Source organism: Leptonychotes weddellii, chromosome 3 (assembly GCF_054177405.1).
Source record: "Leptonychotes weddellii isolate Sample4059 chromosome 3, ASM5417740v2, whole genome shotgun sequence".
NCBI classification, from domain to species: Eukaryota; Metazoa; Chordata; class Mammalia; order Carnivora; family Phocidae; genus Leptonychotes; species Leptonychotes weddellii.
The window spans coordinates 28,320,655-28,339,554 of record NC_138371.1 but is presented as its reverse complement, the minus strand read 5'-3'; the positions used below and the strand labels follow the sequence as shown (position 1 = coordinate 28,339,554).

At 42.2% G+C, this 18,900-nt stretch overlaps 1 protein-coding gene across 1 annotated transcript in view; it reads left to right on the top strand.

Moving 5' to 3' along the window:
* The first annotated feature begins 15,086 nt into the window (after window positions 1-15,086).
* The window catches only part of PARD3B (par-3 family cell polarity regulator beta), a 985,082-nt gene continuing 981,268 nt past the window's right edge, over window positions 15,087-18,900 (top strand). Inside the window, exon 1 of the mRNA XM_081813815.1 lies at window positions 15,087-15,578. Coding sequence (XP_081669941.1) covers window positions 15,459-15,578 — 120 coding nt within the window. The 5' untranslated portion in view covers window positions 15,087-15,458. The remainder of the gene's footprint in view (window positions 15,579-18,900) is intronic.

The window sequence follows — 18,900 nt, the reverse complement described above, 5'->3', positions numbered from 1 at the left end:
ACCTTGGCAGGATCATTGTCTGGGAAAAGCAATGAGACCTGAGTCTGAGTAAAGAGCGATGTGGTGGGAGCCTTCTTCAAGAAAAGTGATGGTGTTATTCAGGTCAGAGTTCAAGTGGAGTAGACAGAGCATACAGAAGCAGTTGAGCTGACGGCTTCCCCAATATGAACTTTACTGGTAGTTTTGTGACTTCTGGTGGGAAATTTGAAGAGCGTGCACTGAGAGTTCTAGTTCAGAGGAGTTCATTTATAGAACTTACGGGTGGCGAGGTGCATTCACGGATACAGCATGATTACTATTTCAAAAGTTGTTGTATGGATTTGTTTGGACTCAAAGAACCACACTGCAAAGAGTATCTTGTCATCTCTCTAGTGCTAGGTGATTCTGCTTTAGAAGGAACCCTTAACCTTTGCTCCTTGCTCCTGCTTATGCTAGATGACAGACATACCTCCGAAACTAGACTTCCTCAAAAGCTGTACATTAGCCTTGGAGCCTGAGCCCTTGGGCAAGTGATTTGAGCAATGAAATCTTGCATGTGCACAGTGTACTTTTCCCAAGGACTTTCAGCTCTACCTCATTTGAGTCTGGATTTTCCCTACCAAGATGAAAGGCTGGGGGAAAAAGCAGGTAAAGAGGCTGGGAAGCTGCCCCACAGCCAGATTCCATTCCCTTATTGCCTCCAGACTGGAAGTTATGTGGCAGCGTGTTCTTTGGCCATAGAGTTGTAGGAATCAGACTTAGGTAAGCAACTCGCACCTCCCCCTGTCCTGTTCTCACCCACCACACAACAGAAAGGTGGTATTGTCCGGAGGTGATTTCCAGGGATTCTATCATTGGGTAGTCACAGGCCTGCTTCTTAGTCTGTGTGTCTGGCTAATAGAGAGCCATTCAGAGCCCCCAAATGATAAAGTGTTGAGGAACTGACTCAAACCAACTGAATTCACAAAAATTGTAGTTTAAAACAAAACAAAACAAAACAAAACAAAACCTCTGCTCTAAATTCTTTTATCTCATATCAATTCTCTCTCTTTTTTCTTTTTAAGTAGGCTCCATGCCCAGCGTGGGGCTTGAACTCACGACTCTGAGATCAAGACCTGAGCTGAGATCAAGAGTTGGACACTTAGCTGGCTGACAGGCACCCCTCATGTCAATTCTCATAACAATTCTATAAGGTACATATGTTCTACTATTAATTCCCTTTACAACAAAGAAATGAAGACACAGAAAGGTTGAGTAACTTGCCCAAGATCCCACAGAGGGTAAGTGGCAGAGCCCAGCTCAGGACCCAGACATCTGGCTCAGCCGCCTGTGCCCTTAACTGATGCACCCGGCTTCAAGGTGGCACTTGGACTAGACATTCATGAAGTGATGTTTGGATCTCACATTTTCTCCCTGAGGCAAACAGATGGAAATGTAACCTACAGTCGAGATTGCTTGGTGAATATTAAGTACAAACAAATGGGAATTAGGTTTTCTTAATGAAGGGTTCTTCAGCTAAGAGTGCTTGAAATAGATTCTCCCCCCACTGAGGAAAGCACCACCCACAGAGAGGACTGGAATCTCCTGGTGGGGGTGCTTCTTTCTTGGTCTGAGTTAGGGACTGACAGGCCAAGTTCTCAGTCCCTCCTCTTTTCCTCAGGGAACTTTGAGAGAGTTTTCTGGTAACACAATTTTCTCTTAGATATGTTAATGTTATTGTCTTTGCCACAGTTTTCAACATGCTAATTGCCAGGCTTTGACTACTGCCTTCCTCCTAATCTCTTGATTGGAATTTAATCTGGAAACTCATTAGCCAACCCTTCACGAGTTACAGTTCTGGTTTAGCTTTTACTGACTCTAGCCTCACCCTTTTGAGCCGATTTGCTTAGTTGAACTCTGAGTTCTGAGGTGTGTCACTGTGTTGCTGCATTTATTCCCCCAGTTCCCTTCCTGCCACATGGCTGCCTAGGCTCACAGTCATGTCAAATGGCCCTTTCCATAACACTCTGCAGACGGGTGGTCATTTGTTCCCATTTTGCCAACTCTGAAGTATTGCTCTTTCCACTGTTGGTTTACATAAAGCTGCCCACACCTGTAAAGTGCCCTTTATTAAAGTCTCATCACTTAACCCAATTTAAGCAGGCTTCCTAGAACCCTGACTGATTAAAACTAAAAATTCCCAAATCCAGTGGTTTTAGGTGAGGTCATTGGTAATAAAATGAGAAGCAATTTTGAAAACTTAGCCAACTACCCAGATGCACATTAATTGGGTAGGAAAAGGTACAGGACTGACTTCCTCAAGATTGAATATTTATTTTACCTCATAAAGAGAGAGGGAGTGGGAGGGAGATTGAGAGAAAGAGAGAGAGAGAGAAGATTAGGACTAGGGGTAAAATCTTAGAAGAGGAGAATGAATTCATTGTTCCCCTTAACTGTAAATTAAGGAGTAGCTAAAAAATTTGGTTTAGTAGCAGATTTTTTTTTTTTTAATTTCGACGGTTCTTACAATCAGTGTCTACAAGGCAAAACTGTGGAAGCTCTCATTGCACATGACAAAATGGTTGTAATGAAAACAAAGTTTGAGAGTTGGCTAAAGAAAGTTGATTCTATGGATCACCACTCTTAGTTCTTAAATTTGATGAAAATTATAGATTGAGAAATAAACAGTCCTCTCATCAGTTGTCTTTCATCACTTAAAATATCCTTTCAGTATTTTTCCAAGGCACATATGAAACGGACAAGTAGATCAAAATCACTTATCCGCCACTATACGTCAGAAGTGACACAATCTCACAGGAGAAAGACTTTACTGAAATTTTCACCAATAGTAGAATGAAAATTTTCACTAATTCCCTCTTGGCCACATTCTGCTGATCTCAGTATCTTCTCAATAACATGTAACCTCCGGGCGAGCAGAGGGATTATATCTCATGTTTACAACCGTGTCTTTGTCTGTTTGGGCTGTTATAACAGGATATCATTGACTGAGTGGCTTATAAGCAACAGAAATTTATACCTCACAGTTCCGGAGAAGCTAAAGATCAAGGTAGCAGCAGATTCCATGTCTGGTAAGAGTATGCCTCTTAGTTTATAGATGGCCATCTTCTCAAGTGTTTTCACCTGGTGGAAGGGGTGACTGAGCCCTCCAGGGTTTCTTTTAGAAGGGCACTAAGTCCATTCATGAAGACTCCATCCTCATGATCACCCCCAAAGCTCCACTTCCAAATACCATCACACTGGGGATTAGGATTTCACTATATGAATTTGGAGGGGACACAAACATTCAGCCTATAGCACACTGCATATCGTAAAACAGAACCTGATTTATGGTAGTCACTTGATAAATATTTGCTGAATGACTGAATGGGCATTTCCTCAGTGATTACTCTGGTCTAGCTCATAAAGCTGCAAAGAATCTATTACTGTTTTTAGACGCATATTTAGATGATTGACTTCACAAAACGTTATAAACCTAAGGCAGAGATGAGAAATTGTCTGGATGAAGTTGAAAGACTAATTGAAATAGCATCTTATCCTCTAGCCAAAGAGGTGGGGAGAAATTTTTTTCCTGATAGGAAGTAATCCAAAACATATTTTTTATTAAAACAATATGGATATACTATGAGTTCTAATGCAAAATTGAAATTATATTTTTAGATAGAATATGAGACATCAGAGGTGTGTTTTTCTTGTAGTGACTGCCTTCCCCAGACTGACTCTTCTATGCCTCTAGGAGCCCTGCCCAAAGGCATTCAGATAATGGAAGTTTAGGCCATTGTATCTGGGCCAATTGTGAACCACCACTACTGAATTATCATAAACTAAGTATCTTTGGCTGTATTCTCTGCTAGTCTGTCTTTTTTTTTTTTAACAACTGGAAGCATTTACAATATATTCTCTAATTTATTTATCCATTTATTTTTACCTTTAAGTTTGTTAATTAGTCATCCTAAGCCCTCATTTATGTGCAAAGCATTGTGCTTGTGAATTCTTAACAGAGTTTTTTTATTACAGTGTGTCTTAGGTTGGATTATCTGGAAAATAGACTCTGAGTTGGAGACTCATATGTAGACATTCACTGGGGAGTATGCTCAAAATAATTTTTGTGTGGAAGTAAACGAAGTAGGGTAGTGCAGAGAAAGGAACTGCATGCAGAGGCATTTTCAACAAAAGTCCACTGTAACTGAGATGACCATTCAGAGGTGACCAGTCCTAAGGCAAGGGACCTGGACCTTTAGCCTCCTCACTCTAGTAGATCATTCAATGTATGTCAGCATGTGGGCTGCTCTGTGAATAAGGTATGATTTGGGGTAGGTTCTGTTGGATCTATTCCACTGAGGGAGATTGGATGGTATTTCAGCTGAAAACCTCAGCTACCAACAATTCTGGCACCAGGAGACTGAGTGTCCAGTCCTCAAGGTGGACCTACGTGATGTATCACAGCATACACTGTTGCTATAGGGGGGTGCAAATGCTCTTCCAAGGAGTTCCTCCTAACATGTTGTTTCTCAAGAATGGAATTTCATTGCTTCTGTATGTGTCCGCCATAGTGCAATGTTCAAATACAGTTATTTAGGACTTAGAGGGAAACATCCATCCCTCTATTCTGGAAGGCAAAAAAGTCACATTCCTTGACTCAGGCTGGATCTTCCCACTCCTGACATCCTTAGCAACTCCTAAAAATCAGTGTTCAAATTCCTTTCCTCAAGAAATGTTATTCAAGTATCCATGAACTGCCAGGTTACTCCAGTTCTAATCCAGTTCATTGCTAACAGACCCTGGGTTCATACTGACAACAATATATTTTAAAACCCTTGGGTCCATGACTTATTGTTCATCAACTTACTGTTCACGAACTTATTTCTTTTGTGTTTATTAATACCTGTGTTCTTTGCTAGAGATAGTTGGTTTTGGTTTACAGATTGGCCTCACTCAAAATGATGTAATGAAAAATAATGGGTTATTGTGATGACAGTGCCTGTGGTTGGTACTGGGAGGTTTGTGGAAACTGAGGCTCCAAAAGAGCGCTCTTCTTTTTCGTGGACCACTGGAGTCTCTAGAATTGAATTGGCCTTTTAGTTCTTTCATTAACAAGTAACCAAACCTCTGACTACAAGAAGTCAGTTTGATCAGCTTAGCCAATCACCAGTTACTTTATCAGGTATAACTCTTAACATCAGGTTATGTCTTGGATCATCAGTTGGCCTATGGATGGCTGTCATTGCATCAGGAGCCACTCTTGGTGTAATCAACAGCAATCCTAGTCCTTCAAAGAGCTTGGCACTGCTGTTTTGAGTAGGGGTATACAATAAGGAATTTGCAGCTAGAAAAAGCTCACTGGATTTGGTAGAGGTCATGATCAACATATGCTACCCCTCATTTATACAACCGTTTGGGGTTATCATGTACCAAAAGCTTACATTGCACTTGGCAAATTGATAGCTCTTTTTATTTGCTGTGAAGTTGCCCCTTTTAGGTCTTGTGAAATATGTTGAAATCCACATATAACCTATTTGTATTCTTTATTATATTTGAATTCTGGTTATATAAAAATGAGTTTGAAGATAATTGCAAAGAGTTATAACAAGTATGTACTAACAAGAGTACACATTCTTAAAGGACAAATACTAATTAAATCAAATTTTCCTGATAGTGTTGAAATAAAAAATCACACTTACTATTCATGTCCACATGTAGTAAAGTATTAATGGCTTTTACAAATAATTTTATACAAAGGAATCACAACTTTAGACTTGGATAGTCTTCAAAGCTTCTGTCATAAATCTATGGATTAGTGTCTAAAATTATGGTATATAAAATAAACGAAATATTATCAGATAACATTGTAGTTAGACGTATTCAACATTTAATATTAACAGGATTTTTGGATTTGCTGCTTATAGGCCTGTGTAATCATAGCTAAACAAAACTATTAATTTGAGTTTGATGACTGAGTAAGGGTTAGAATTTTTTTTAATTTCTTAAATGATGGAAATTAATAGTTATTTGGCAATCAGAGAAAAGCTGCTATTTCACTGTTAAAATGTAGAAGCACTTTCTCTTGAGAAAAGCATGAATTTTGTCTATGCTGGGAGAAAAAATTATTTTCACAAATATACCAAAGTGAATTAGAAATATTATTAGTGCTATTCCTAAATCTAAAATGTTAGTGAGAATTAAAATCTCTATTTATGAATTACTATCAAAGCCCACCAGGAAATGACTTCTGGGCCAGTCATTATGTTTGTTTACTCCCAAATGCCTCCCTGCCCTTCTCCTTGCTCACTGGCTTCTAGCTAGATCGGCTAGTATGAGGCCCTGGTATAAGGATGGAGGGCAGGAGAGCAGAGTCTAGGGGTATGGTTATCCCTCCTTCCCTCACTTCCTTCCTCCTCTTCCCTCCCTCCCCACTCTTCTCCCCTCTTCCCTTTTCCCTCCTTCTTCCTCTCCCTCCTTTTTCCCTACCCTCCTCCTCCTCTTCTGGCTGTGTTTTTAAGACTATAGCTCCTTATAGTTTCTGGACAGTTCCTTTCTCTGGGCTCCCAGTTTTGGCAAGGCAATTTCCGCTACGGTTCTAGCTTCTGCCAAGCTTCCCAGTTTCTGGGTTCTGCTAATATTACCTCCTCCCAGAATCCAACTAATGCTAAAGAAAGAAGCAGTTTCATGCTATGGCTAATCTCTGAGTTGCCTTACTATTTCTTGTTTGGCTTTTCAGCTCCTCCATTGACAGTGTAATTAATTTCTTATACTTGATTCCCTTTGAGATGGGGTATGTTTTCAGTTTGTATGACTGGACCCTGAGTCATATGGCACTCCCTCACTTCCCATGCATGGAATAGTATAGTCATAGGACTGGACATTAAACAATCCCATAGTCTATTACTTTGGATAAATACATGTACACATGGGGATATTCTACAACTATATATACATTGGATGAATTTACATTTAACATACTTAAATTTAGTTTTGTGTGATTTACTCCAACAAACTTCTGTTGGATCCTCCCCCACCTTCACTTTCTTTCTTTCTTTTTTTTTTTTAAGATTTATTTATTCACTTCAGAGAGAAAGAGTTTGGCTCACACCCATGGGCAGGGCAAGGGGCAGAGGGAGAAGGAGAGAAGCAGACTCCCCCCCTGGGCATGGAGCCCAACCCAGAGCTTGTAGCCAGGCTTGATCCCTTGGCCTGAGATCATGACCATGACTGGAGCTGAAATCAAGAGTGGGACACCCAACCAACTGAGCTACCCAGGTGCCTCTTTAGTCATTTGCTACTCTAATTCTTTGTACATGAAGATGTCAGAATAATTACTATCGAATGCTATTTTATGCATATTACTCCTTTACTCAAGCACCTGGAGGATATTTCTTTGGTGAAACAGAACCAAACTTCTCTATCAAGTTCTCAGAGCTCTCCCTCAATCATTTCCCTCATTTCTTTCTTTCTGTATCTTTATAACCTTATATCCTATGTTATGCTCCAATGAAGCCTATCTGTTCCAGTCAAAGTATCTTGCTTCTCATTCTTAACATTAAATATCCTGTTCTCTACCATTATGACTTCACTAGGGCACCCTTTCTTATCACACCTTTGAAACTGATAATACCTTATATAGAATAAACACAATAACTTGTAATTAATAATGCATTCCTGTACACATGCGTAACTGCTGGATCTCTCTCTTCTTAAATACTGACATTCTCCATGATTCTAGTCTAAGTCTTGTTGCCTTTTCATTCCAAATTCCTTCTCAGACTGATCTCCTCCATTCTGATGAGTTGAACTTCAAATCTATGTCCCCGAAATCCACATACCTAGTCTTCAGATTCCTGAGCTTCAAACCTTGTATTTCTGGCTAACTAAGCACTTCTACCTGGTTCCCTTATAGCGACACAAAATTCAAAATGTGCTAAACTGTACTTACTCTTCTTCCCCTACTATCCTCAGCACACCCTGACCTTTCCAAGATTCTCTATCTTTAATTAATAAACCCACCTCCTGGGGCGCCTGGGTGGCTCAGTCGTTAAGTGTCTGCCTTCGGCCCAGGTCATGATCCCAGCGTCCTGGGATTGAGCCGCACATTGGGCTCCCTGCTCCGTGGCAAGCCTGCTTCTCCCATTCCCACTCCATCTGCTTGTGTTCCTGCGCCTGCTCTCTCTGTCAAATAAATAAATAAAAATCTTAAAATAAATAAATAAAAATAAACCCCCCTCCTAACCAGAAACCAGTCTTTCCTGATTCCTCCTAAAATCTTGCCACCTTTTATCTGAGACAGATCCTGAAAGAGTACTCCAATCTGCCCTCCCCATCATCTAAACTGCCTTAGTCTTTTTGGAGGCCATTGCTGTAGACAGTCTCTTCAACCTCATCCCCTGCTCCTTCTTCTCTGGGTTTCTTACAAAAGTTACTTTTTTCTCTGGTCCATCCACTCTAAACAGGTTGTCTCTTACTCATGTATTCTCTATCACACAGCCTGCTGTTTATACCCTTCATTACACCTTTTCACAATCTGTAAATATTTTGTTTATTTGGTTAGTCATTTGTCATCTGTCTTCCTCACCAGAGGAAGCTTTGTGATCTCTTTGTGCTCAGCAGATTATAGGTGTTCAGTAAATACTGATGCATAAAGAAATGAATGACAGAATGAATGAACTAAACAAGGCTTTTGTCTGTCTCACAGGTCCTCTCTATCTACGAAGCAGAAATCTGATCATGTCATTCTCCTGCTTAAAAATCTTTTGATGGTTTTCTATTTCCTGAAATAGTCATTTTAACGCACAGCAAATCTTTTTTTAAAAAGATTTATTTATTTTAGAAAGAGAGAGAGAGTGCACAGCTGAGGGGGAGGGACAGAGGGAGAGAGTTGGGGAGAGGGGACAGCAGACTCCCTGCTGAGTGGGGACCCTGAGACAGAGGCCAGGATTCCATCCCAGGACTCTGAGATCATGACCTGAGCAGAAACCAAGAGTCTGACACTTAACCAACTGAGCCACCCAGGCGCCCCAACACTTAGCAAATCTTTTTGCCATTTACAATCACAGCAAAAACAAGGGTTCAGAATCTTAAGTTTAAATCACAACAGCAGGAAGAGATAGAAGAATGAGCTCTTTACCATCACCTCCTGGCCCAGTGAAAGTTCAAAGCCTTGAACCAATGTTCGTCAAATATCTGTTGTTTTAAATGCTATTACCAGGCTGGGGTACCTGGGTGGCTCATCAGTTGGGCATCCAACTCTTGGTTTTGGCTCAGGTCGTGATCTCAGTCATGACCTTGGGGTTGTGGAATTGAGCCCCGTGTGGGGCTCTGCGATGAGTGTGGAACCTGATTGAGATTCTCTTTCTCCCTCTCTCTCTGCTCACCCTCTCCACCCCCCACCCCTGCTGTTCAGCTCTCTCTCTAAAAGATAAATAAATAAATAAATAAATAAATAAATAAATAAATAAATTCTATTAACAGGTAGACAGGAAAGTGAAGAAAGTGCCGGAGTACACCCTGAAGGATCTGGGTATTGATTTTGGCTGCTCACCTGATCTTTCCAGTCCTTAGTGTCCTCATCTATGAAATGAGGGGGTTATACAAATAATCTCTAAGGCCACTTTCAGCTCTGCAATTCTATGATCCTCATGTACTAGGCTATTATGACCAGGATTATTTTTTGAGCAACACATTTCGTAATACGTAGATTGGGAAACATGACACAAATCTTACTGTTTTGCTGCGAGGGTGGCCCCTTCATTACAGATCGAATTACACTCGGGCTTCAAAAACTTTCATGAGAATGATGATGTGTAGCTTCTGAACGTCACTTGATATGTTTCTTTCCAGGAGTAGTTTCAGGCACAGTGAAAATACATGGCATTTAGAAATGCTAGTAAATAGCATAAAAGGTGGCAGATGGCAATACATTTTGCCTACTGTGTGCTGGGTGCTTTATGTATGTGATCATGCCATTTGGTCAAGAGACGCCGTGAAGCCTGCCTCACCATGTATTAGCCGTAAGTGGCTTTGGAACCTCAGTCTGTCTAGCTCCAGTCCACTTGTTCTGCCTCTAATCCTTTGATACATTGAGGCATCTGGTGTCAAATCTCACTTCTTTCTCTACCTCCTGTCAATTACGCCAACACCAACTCACTTCACCAACTAAAGGGTTAAGAACGAGCCCAGAAGGAGGCCTTAGGAAAAGTGAGGGAACTGAAAAGAGAACGCTTGATTGCCACCTCACCTCAGGAGCTATCATCCTTGGATAACTGAACTTGTTGGAGAGCATCCCTGATCATCACCATGGGCCTCCTTTTTAAGTCTGTCACTAAAGCCTCGTGGTGAGAGGACCTGGTGCTTGCTAGTCTGGATAGGACCTCTTGCTAGTGGCCAGCATTCATGATGTGCTTCAGAAGGAGATCACACATGGAGGACAAACATAGAACTAATGCTCAACTCTTTTTTTTTTTTTTTTTAAAGATTTTATTTATTTATTTGACAGAGAGAGAGATAGCGAGAGCAGGAACACAAGCAGGGGGAGTGGGAGAGGGAGAAGCAGGCTTCCCGCCGAGCAGGGAGCCCGACGCGGGACTCGATCCCAGGACCCTGGGATCATGACCTGAGCCAAAGGCAGACGCTTAACGACTGAGCCACCCAGGTGCCCATAATGCTCAACTCTTAATACAACATCAGTTGAAGAGTTTCCTTGCTTTTGGTTGTTTAATTTTTTCTTAAAGATATACTCACTTCATGATTCAGGTTTTTTTTTTTTTCAGGAAAACATAAATCAAGCAAGACATTAATATCCATCGAGTGTAATTCAGTATAAGGAGGGGTGGTCTAGCTGTATCACTGTGGAGACTTAAGAGTATTACTTACAGAATATGCATAAATAAGGATCTTTCAAAAAGCTGATAGCTCACAACTCTCCCTTCAGGGTGTAAAACATTATTATTTGTGCTTTAAGAACACCTACAGAAAGAGTCAACAAAGAAACAGTCAACAAATGAATACCATCAGGCACTTAGAGACGAACATCTCTTAAGAAAAACCCATTCTTGCCAAATTAAACAATAACCCAAACCCTTGGCTTTTAAACTTGGACAGAAAGAATGAAGACTCATACCCATTTTTCTTTCTTTTAAGACATCACTCTGGCACCTGCTTTTGTAAGGAAGCTAAGAACATAATGTATTGATTTTTTTTTCCTTTTAAGATTTTATTTATTCATTTGAGAGAGAAAGAGAGAGAGAGAGAGGGAGCACGAGCCGGGGGAGGGGCACATGGAGAGGGAGAAATAGACTCCCTGCTAAGCAGGGAGCCTGAATCTGAGCCCAATGTGGGGCTCCATTCCTGAGATCATGACCTGAGCTGAAGGCAGACGCTTAACCGACTGAGCCACCCAGGCGCCCCAAGAACATAATGTATTGTACTAATCGTTCCAAAGGTCTTAGAAAGAAGATTTGCATGAAAAAATATTGAATTCGACATAAATACTGCTTGTTACAAAAAATTCCTTGAAAGGTGAAAATGTTTTCTGTTTTAATGGTGCTAAATATTAGAATGGATGCCTGGTCAACTATATATAAAAATTATCTTTTTTTTTTATTCAGTATATGCCTGATGGTACCTGACATTTTAGTTATACTTTTCATAAGGCAGAGCAGTTTAATAATATTGGTCAGTATTATTTTCTCTGCATAAGATTTTCACTAGCTTCTCCAAAGCTTGCTCAGCTGTTGGATAACAAGTGGGAAAATATCACACCACAGGCAATATTTATCCATCTAACAGGCAAAATAAGAAAATGGAACCCAGGCCTAGAATCCTCCAGTGTTACTCAATCAAGGCAAATTATTTATTGTCTTCTGCCCAGAAGTCCCATGGGGCATGAAATATTGATTTAGGAATTTGCTGGGCATGAATGTCTGTGTGTTGTAACTATGTTCTTTTATAGCGCTTAATATATGATAAATTGTTTCTATGTATGCTGTGATATGCTGTGGTATGCTGTGATAAGACTGAAGAACAAATTAAATCTGGCTGTTTAATAAACATGAATTAATAACACTAAACTCTTTTTGTAATTACTAGCTTGGGGTCATTAAAGTTCACTCCAGGATGTGCAGGATTGCACAATGCATCGTTCAGATGTGTGCCTAGCTCTGTCTCTTCCTTCATCTTATGACAACACAGCCTCTGCATGCCACACAAGCTGATTCCAACCTTTCTGTAAGTGGGTTGTGGAGAGCCTGGGTGCTCTTCCTGCTTAACCAGGGGCTTTTCAAAGCCAGGACACTGGGGGCTCTAGGTACTGAGGAGGGGCTAAAGCTGGGCCCAGAGGACGTTTGGGGTGTGAAGAAAAGCATGAATTCTTCATTATCTGAGCAGAAGAGTAAGAGTCTGGAGCAAGTGCAAAGAAAAAAAGAAACAAACCATGAACATAAAGAATGCAGGCATTTCATCAGCTAAAAATCTTTGTTCTATACCATTCTACATGTCTATAAAATATACAATGTTAAAACTAGGGGTCACATAATAATGCATAGCATTAGTAACTATTTGTTTCTTTGCTCTACTCATTCGGTACTCACCAAGTCAGATCAGCATAGCAGTTACTAGCAAGTCTGACTGGAGTCATACTGCCTGGGTTCTAATCCAGCCTCTGCTACTTGCTAAGAATATGATTTTACCTCCCTTAGCCTCAATTTCATCTTTAAAAGGACGGTGACAAAAGAACTTCTCCTATAAGATTATTGCAAAGGAAAATAAGATACAGATACATAATAGATGATGCACATGTATATATGCATATATATGTTCATATGTAATATATAATCTATTTTTATTTATACTTTATATTCACTTTAAACAGTGCCTGGCATACATCTAAATCAATAACGTTCAGTAGGATTATCAAATTTGCTGTTGTTTTGTAGTTTCTATTTAACTTTTCACATCTGCAGGCCTTGTCTTCCCTGCTATCTACCTTTAAGCCCCCCGAGGGCTGGAAAGCAGTCTTATATTTTGTGGTGGTGAAATGTGCTTTGCTGTCCCATCTTTTGGGTGTTCACCCCTCCTGTTTTCAGTCCTAGTTTAGTGGCAGGTGAACCAGGTCTGGCCAATCATCTTGCCAGAGGGAAGGTATGTGACTCAAGCTTGGATATGCAAGTCCTCACCAGAAAAAGGCTTACTGGTATCTGAGATGACTGTCTTTAAGGCCGTGAAAACCTGGAACACTGGGAGTGGCCATCTTTGCCTCCTCCGGGGAGATCCTGACTGAGAATTGGAACATCGAGGAACACAGAGCCAATAGATATAGAAATATGGCCCCTGAGGACATTGTTTGAGTTACTAGATTGAATCTTGCCTCAGAGGAGTACTCTTTGGATCTTCTGATTTTATGAGGAAAAGATTGAGGAAATAGATTCTGTCTTTATTTAAATTGGTCTGTATTGCATTTGCTCCCAAATTATACTGTCTAATATATATTTTTCAAATCAACTTGGTATACGTGATCCTCTTTGATGCCACTGACCTTATATAAGCCCCTGTACGTAGAAGACAACCATATATATATTTATTGCATGTATGAATGAGGAAAAAAATTTTAAAACTCTCAAAATTCATGAGCCCATTAATTAAATCTCCTGCACATTATCATACCATCCTAGACAATTCAAGTTCAATTTAAAAATGTCTTGATAAAGGAACAAATTATTTTTTTAAAGATTTATTTATTTGAGAGAGAGACAAAAAGAGAGAGAGGAAGGGGCAGAGGGAGAGGGAGAGAGAATCTTAAGCAGACTCCTCGCTGAGTGGGGAGCTTTACAGGGGGCTGGATCCCAGGACCCTGAGATCATGACCTGAGCAGAAACCAAGAGTCAGATCCTTAATGGATTGCACCACCCAGACGCCCCAGGAACAAATTCTTTTATAGAGAAACACATGATGTAGCCCTGAGGATCTTGTTGGATGAACTAGTTTGCCAGAAAAACGGCTTGGGGAGACCAGAGATTTAGCATGGGAAGAACTGAGTTTCTCTTAGCATAACTAACTTCACGGTCAGCTCAGTTCCTTAACCTCCTTTGGCACCATTTTTCATGCACAAAATGGGAAAAATAGTTATTTACCTTACAGGGGTGTTGTTAGGCTCGAAGGAGCTCATTGATATGTGAGCTAAGAATGACACAAATATTTTTTGTTAATTTTTTTCTCATATACACCTATTTCAATAGGTGGTGAACACTCACCTGACAAATCATGAGCCTAAACGTGTTTAAAATGTTTTTTTCTAGTCAAATGCACAACAGAAGGCACATTTTCAGAAGTATATATGTAAACATATGCTATTATTTCTGGGTCTGGGGTGTGACTTTTGGGGAAATACTCAGTTTCGTCTTCTGTAAAAGGAAGGATTCCACCACCACGTTATCCCCAAGAGCCCTTTAGTTTTGCCATCTCAGGACTCCAGAGGACAGAATCAGTGCTCTGCTTAAGACAAGGGTCCTAGCAGGCCCTTGGGCCATCCCTGCAGCTCAGTACCTGTGAGCCGCCACTCCCTGGGGTGTTTTTGGTGGGCGTGGCGACAAGCACCTGCTCCCTGGCTTTCCTTGAATCTTGCTCCAGTCCCCACATTTTAACAGTGTAGCTCAGCAGTCTCCCAGCTATTCCCTCAAGGGTGCTTTATGAGATCCGGTTTCAATTCCCTGGTGGGTAGCTCTCAGGTCCTCTTACAATTCCCTCGAGCTCAGCGTGTGTGCGGGAGGGACAGAGCCAGGGAGAGATCGAGTGAGGGGACGAGGCTCCCGGGCTCCAGTTACCCGCTGAAGGGCCCCCGCCCCGTGCCGCCCAGTGAACGGCGGGGCCGGGGAGCGTCGCGGCCCCTTTAAGAGCCGGGCCCAGGCCGGCCCAGGGGCCGCGGGAGCCCAGAGCGCTGCGCGCCGCCGAGGAGTTGGGATCCGGCGCAAAAGTTTCCTCCCAACTCCGGCCCCGCGCGCTGCCGCCGCCGCCGCCCACTCCAGCCCGGGGCCTGGGGCCGGCCCGGCCGCCGCCGCCGCCAGGGCAGGGCCAGGGCCAGGGCCGGGCCAGGGCCAGGGGGCAGGGCCAGGGGGCAGGGCCAGGGCCAGGGCCAGGGCCGGAGCCGGGCCGGCAGTTTCGCTTTGGCGGGCTCGGAGCAGCCGCCTCGTCCGGGCCCGAGCAGGAGTCCGAGCCGGAGCAGGAGGAGCCCGGCCGCGCTGCCGCCGCGTCCCCGGTCACCAGCTACCTGGGAGGTAGCCCTTCGCGTTGCCGCCCCCTCCCCCGATTGCCGCCCGCCGCGGGGCCGCCGACGCTGGGCGGAGGGGCGCCGCCGCGAGCCCCGGGCCCTGAGGGGACGCCGAGAGAAGCGCCCGGGGGCTCCGGACCCGCCCGCACCGGGCGTACCCCGGCATTAGGGGTTGTGCCCGTGGGGCCGGACACCTGTTCGGCCGGGCACGGCGTGGGCACCGGGGGCCAGGATGAAAGTGACCGTGTGCTTCGGCAGGACAGGCATCGTGGTGCCCTGCAAGGAGGGCCAGCTGCGCGTCCGGGAGCTCACGCAGCAGGCGCTGCAGCGGTACTTGAAGACCCGGGAGAAGGTGAGCGCGCTGGCGGGGGGGTGGGGGTGGGGGCGCGGCTGCGGGGCGGGCTACCAGCGAGCGCACCGAGGCCGAGGCACCTGCCAGAGGCCCCAGGACCGGGGGGCGACGCCCAAGGGACGCAGAGCGCCCAGGAGACTTCATTCGGCGCTGCCTGTGCTCGCAACTTTTGTTTATTTGCTAATGTAAGTGACCTGGATGTCTGGGCGTTTGTGGGCCTTGCTTCTCAGGGGGTGATAGGAGGAAACGCTTCATGGGAGTCAGTTGGGGGCTGCTACAAATGCACAACCTGGTGTCCTAATCCAAGCCCCCTGCCTCTGAATCTGGTTTTCAACAAGTTCCCAGGTGATTGGGATGACCATTGAAATTTGAGAAGCACTGCTTTAGAAGGTGTTTGAGAGAACGCTTCTTAAGGGAGTAGTTGAAGGTGCTGCTTACTTCAGGTGTGAGTTTTGACCAGGACTATGGCCCGCCCCACTTCTGTTCCTTGGAGTTAGAAAGTTGATTGGTGCTAGTAACAGACACTGGGAAGTTAGAACTGATGGGACCCTTGGGGTTGAAATCTTGTGAGCAATTCTCCATCAGTGACTGGGGCGGGAACTTAGGTGGAAGGATGCTGTTTGCTTACACTAACCAGTCTACATTTTGAGTGTCTTTAGTTTAACGCCGCATATTCTATGAGTATTTACTAGTGTGTGCACTGTGTCAGACCCTTCGTGACTGTTGACTAGATTGTTCCCAGCCCTGTCCCTGAAATCAGAAACAAGTAAAAGTTAAGTGACTGTTATTTTTAAGTGTGCATGCAGTGCATCTTCAGAAGGCCTGGCTAGACATTAGAATTCATAATGGGTGTTTGGGTAACATACTGGGACTCCGTGTTTTCTTTGATGGGATCTTTAAATGAAGGCATTGAAGAGCACCTTTTTCTTTTTTGAATCTTCAAATGGAACATCATACCTCAAATCCTCCTCAAAAAGGACAGGCCATAAACTCTTGTGTTAGAGGTCAGTGGCTCTCTTAATATTTGTTCTCATGCTGTGAGAACTGTAGACATGGCCTATAAAACTATATGAGTATCTACTCCATTTTTCCCCATTGTTACAATAGTGTATGCTGTTTTGTATAGTGTAATTCAGTTAAAAACTGAGATTTGCACAAGTAACCAATTCTCCTTGGAACTATATTTCCCTCACTTTTGAAAGTAAGCTAAGGTTAATAGCAACAACATTATTTAGACAAATTATTAAAGTAAATGTCATTGAAGGAATATCTTAATGAGATGATACTTATTTTTTACTAACTCAATATTAAAAATAATTTATGCTCTAACATCTTGTGTATTTAGAAGTTTAAATTACGTGGAGCTGTCCAAGTAATAAAAGTAAGCTACATACTTATAAATAACATGCAGGGGACTAGATGAAATTTAGTGTATTGTAATTTGATCTTAAAAGGTGTTAAAAAGCTATTGATATTCTGTACTGAAAGCATAATTTATAATATCACAGAACCTGTAATTGTATTGATCAGTTTACTGTTATTACCAGATATTACATTTTTCTGTGTTTACATTTATATATTAGCGAATGTGACATTTAAAGGTCACCTGCCATTTATAAATTCTCCCTCCCTTCTTTGGCTTTTAAAATCTCAATTTAATAAGTGGCAAGTGATATTTTCTCTTTCCCAAATCTCTTTCTCCCATAGTTTCATTTTAAATAGTATTGTAATCATAACAAGGCTTAACTAATATTAAATGGTATTCCTAATGGAACTAAAATGTCAAGAAATAATCTGTCAAATTCCATGCTTTCATCCATTGAATTTAGAAAATAATGGGAAAAAACCAGAAATGTCAAAATTCAATTTGAAAGGCAACTTGTCATAAATTCACTTTCTTTAAATCAGTGAAAGAGATTTAAAAGGCTTGCTTCCCTGGACAGCAAGGTTTTTAGCCCTGCACTCAGAAATCAAAACATAACAATAACATGAATCGTGCTTACTCCATGCAGGCGCTGTTGTAGAACTTTACTGCATAAGTAAAATGATCTCATGAGGCAGGTACTAGTATTTTCTTTTTACAGATGTGGAAAAAAAAGAGACACAGAGGTATGAGTGCTATGTGGTAGAACTGAACCCAGGAACTGAGTCCTTACTCATAGGGTCCTTACTCATAGTCCCTGCACAGCCCAGTAGGTTATTATTCAGTGGAATTTGTCCATCTTATTTATTTTTTACAGTTTGTTTTAAAAAGACCATTCTGTCTACAAACTGCTGTACTAACGTATCAACCCGAAGATGGCAATTTTGTTTCTTGCAGAGAGTTGTGACATGCACAAGTTTCTCTTGATTGTATCTTATATAGTATAGGTCTACCTGTAATGGGGAGAAGTCTAAATTCTGAGCCTAATATTGCAGGATTTGCAAACCAAGTATGAAAAACATTTCTTAGTTTGATTACAAATGGAAAAATGGGCCAAATCTCTTAGATATTCAGGTCGAGAGTGCTATAAAGAAACAAATTTGGAGGGAACATGAATGTAAATTAAGCCCATTTCTTTTTGGGCCTTGAATCATTTAGATGGGAGAAAGGCAGATTTCAAAATTGAGGATAGAGTTGAGGGGTCTCTAGTTTGGAGGGTAAGTGAAGCCCAAGGAGGCCATTCTGGATTCTGTGGACAGCATCAGAGAAGTATTCACCCTCTGCTGAGAAGAAACAAAGACAACTGGTATTTGGGGAATGTGGGGAACCAGCTGAATCAGCATCAGATAAGGCCAGAAGTAGGTAAGATGCTGAAGACACTGAAGGAACTTTTGGGAAGGCTTTAATTATGTTCTGAAATCTGGGACTTTGAGTTTCCTGCCGCCTCCCCCTCCCTGCCGTTCAATGAATTTTACCAGGAAGATGGAATTGACCAAGGGGCAAGAATTATGGGGTTGCTTGCCTTTGGATCCTGGTAGTTTATCAGTGTCCAAAGCTCTAAATCTAATTTGCTTAAGTAGTTAGTGGAGAGGAGATTGTCTTCTTAAGTAGTCAAGGTGGGGATCATTGGGTAACTAGTTAAATTTATCATCAAAATTACGTGTCACAGGTGAACAGTAATTGAGCCATATCCTGCAGGAGCTCTCAACCCTGGCTGATCATTAGTTACCTCTAATTTATCATTTAACATTTTAAATAATACAAATGCCTACATCCCTTTCTCCAGGATTCTAATTCAGTGGGTTGGAGTGGAGCCTGGGCATTGGTGTTTTAAAAAGGTGATTTTAATGCCCAGCCAGGGCTGAGAACTACTGATCAATTACCTAAATCATTTGGTAT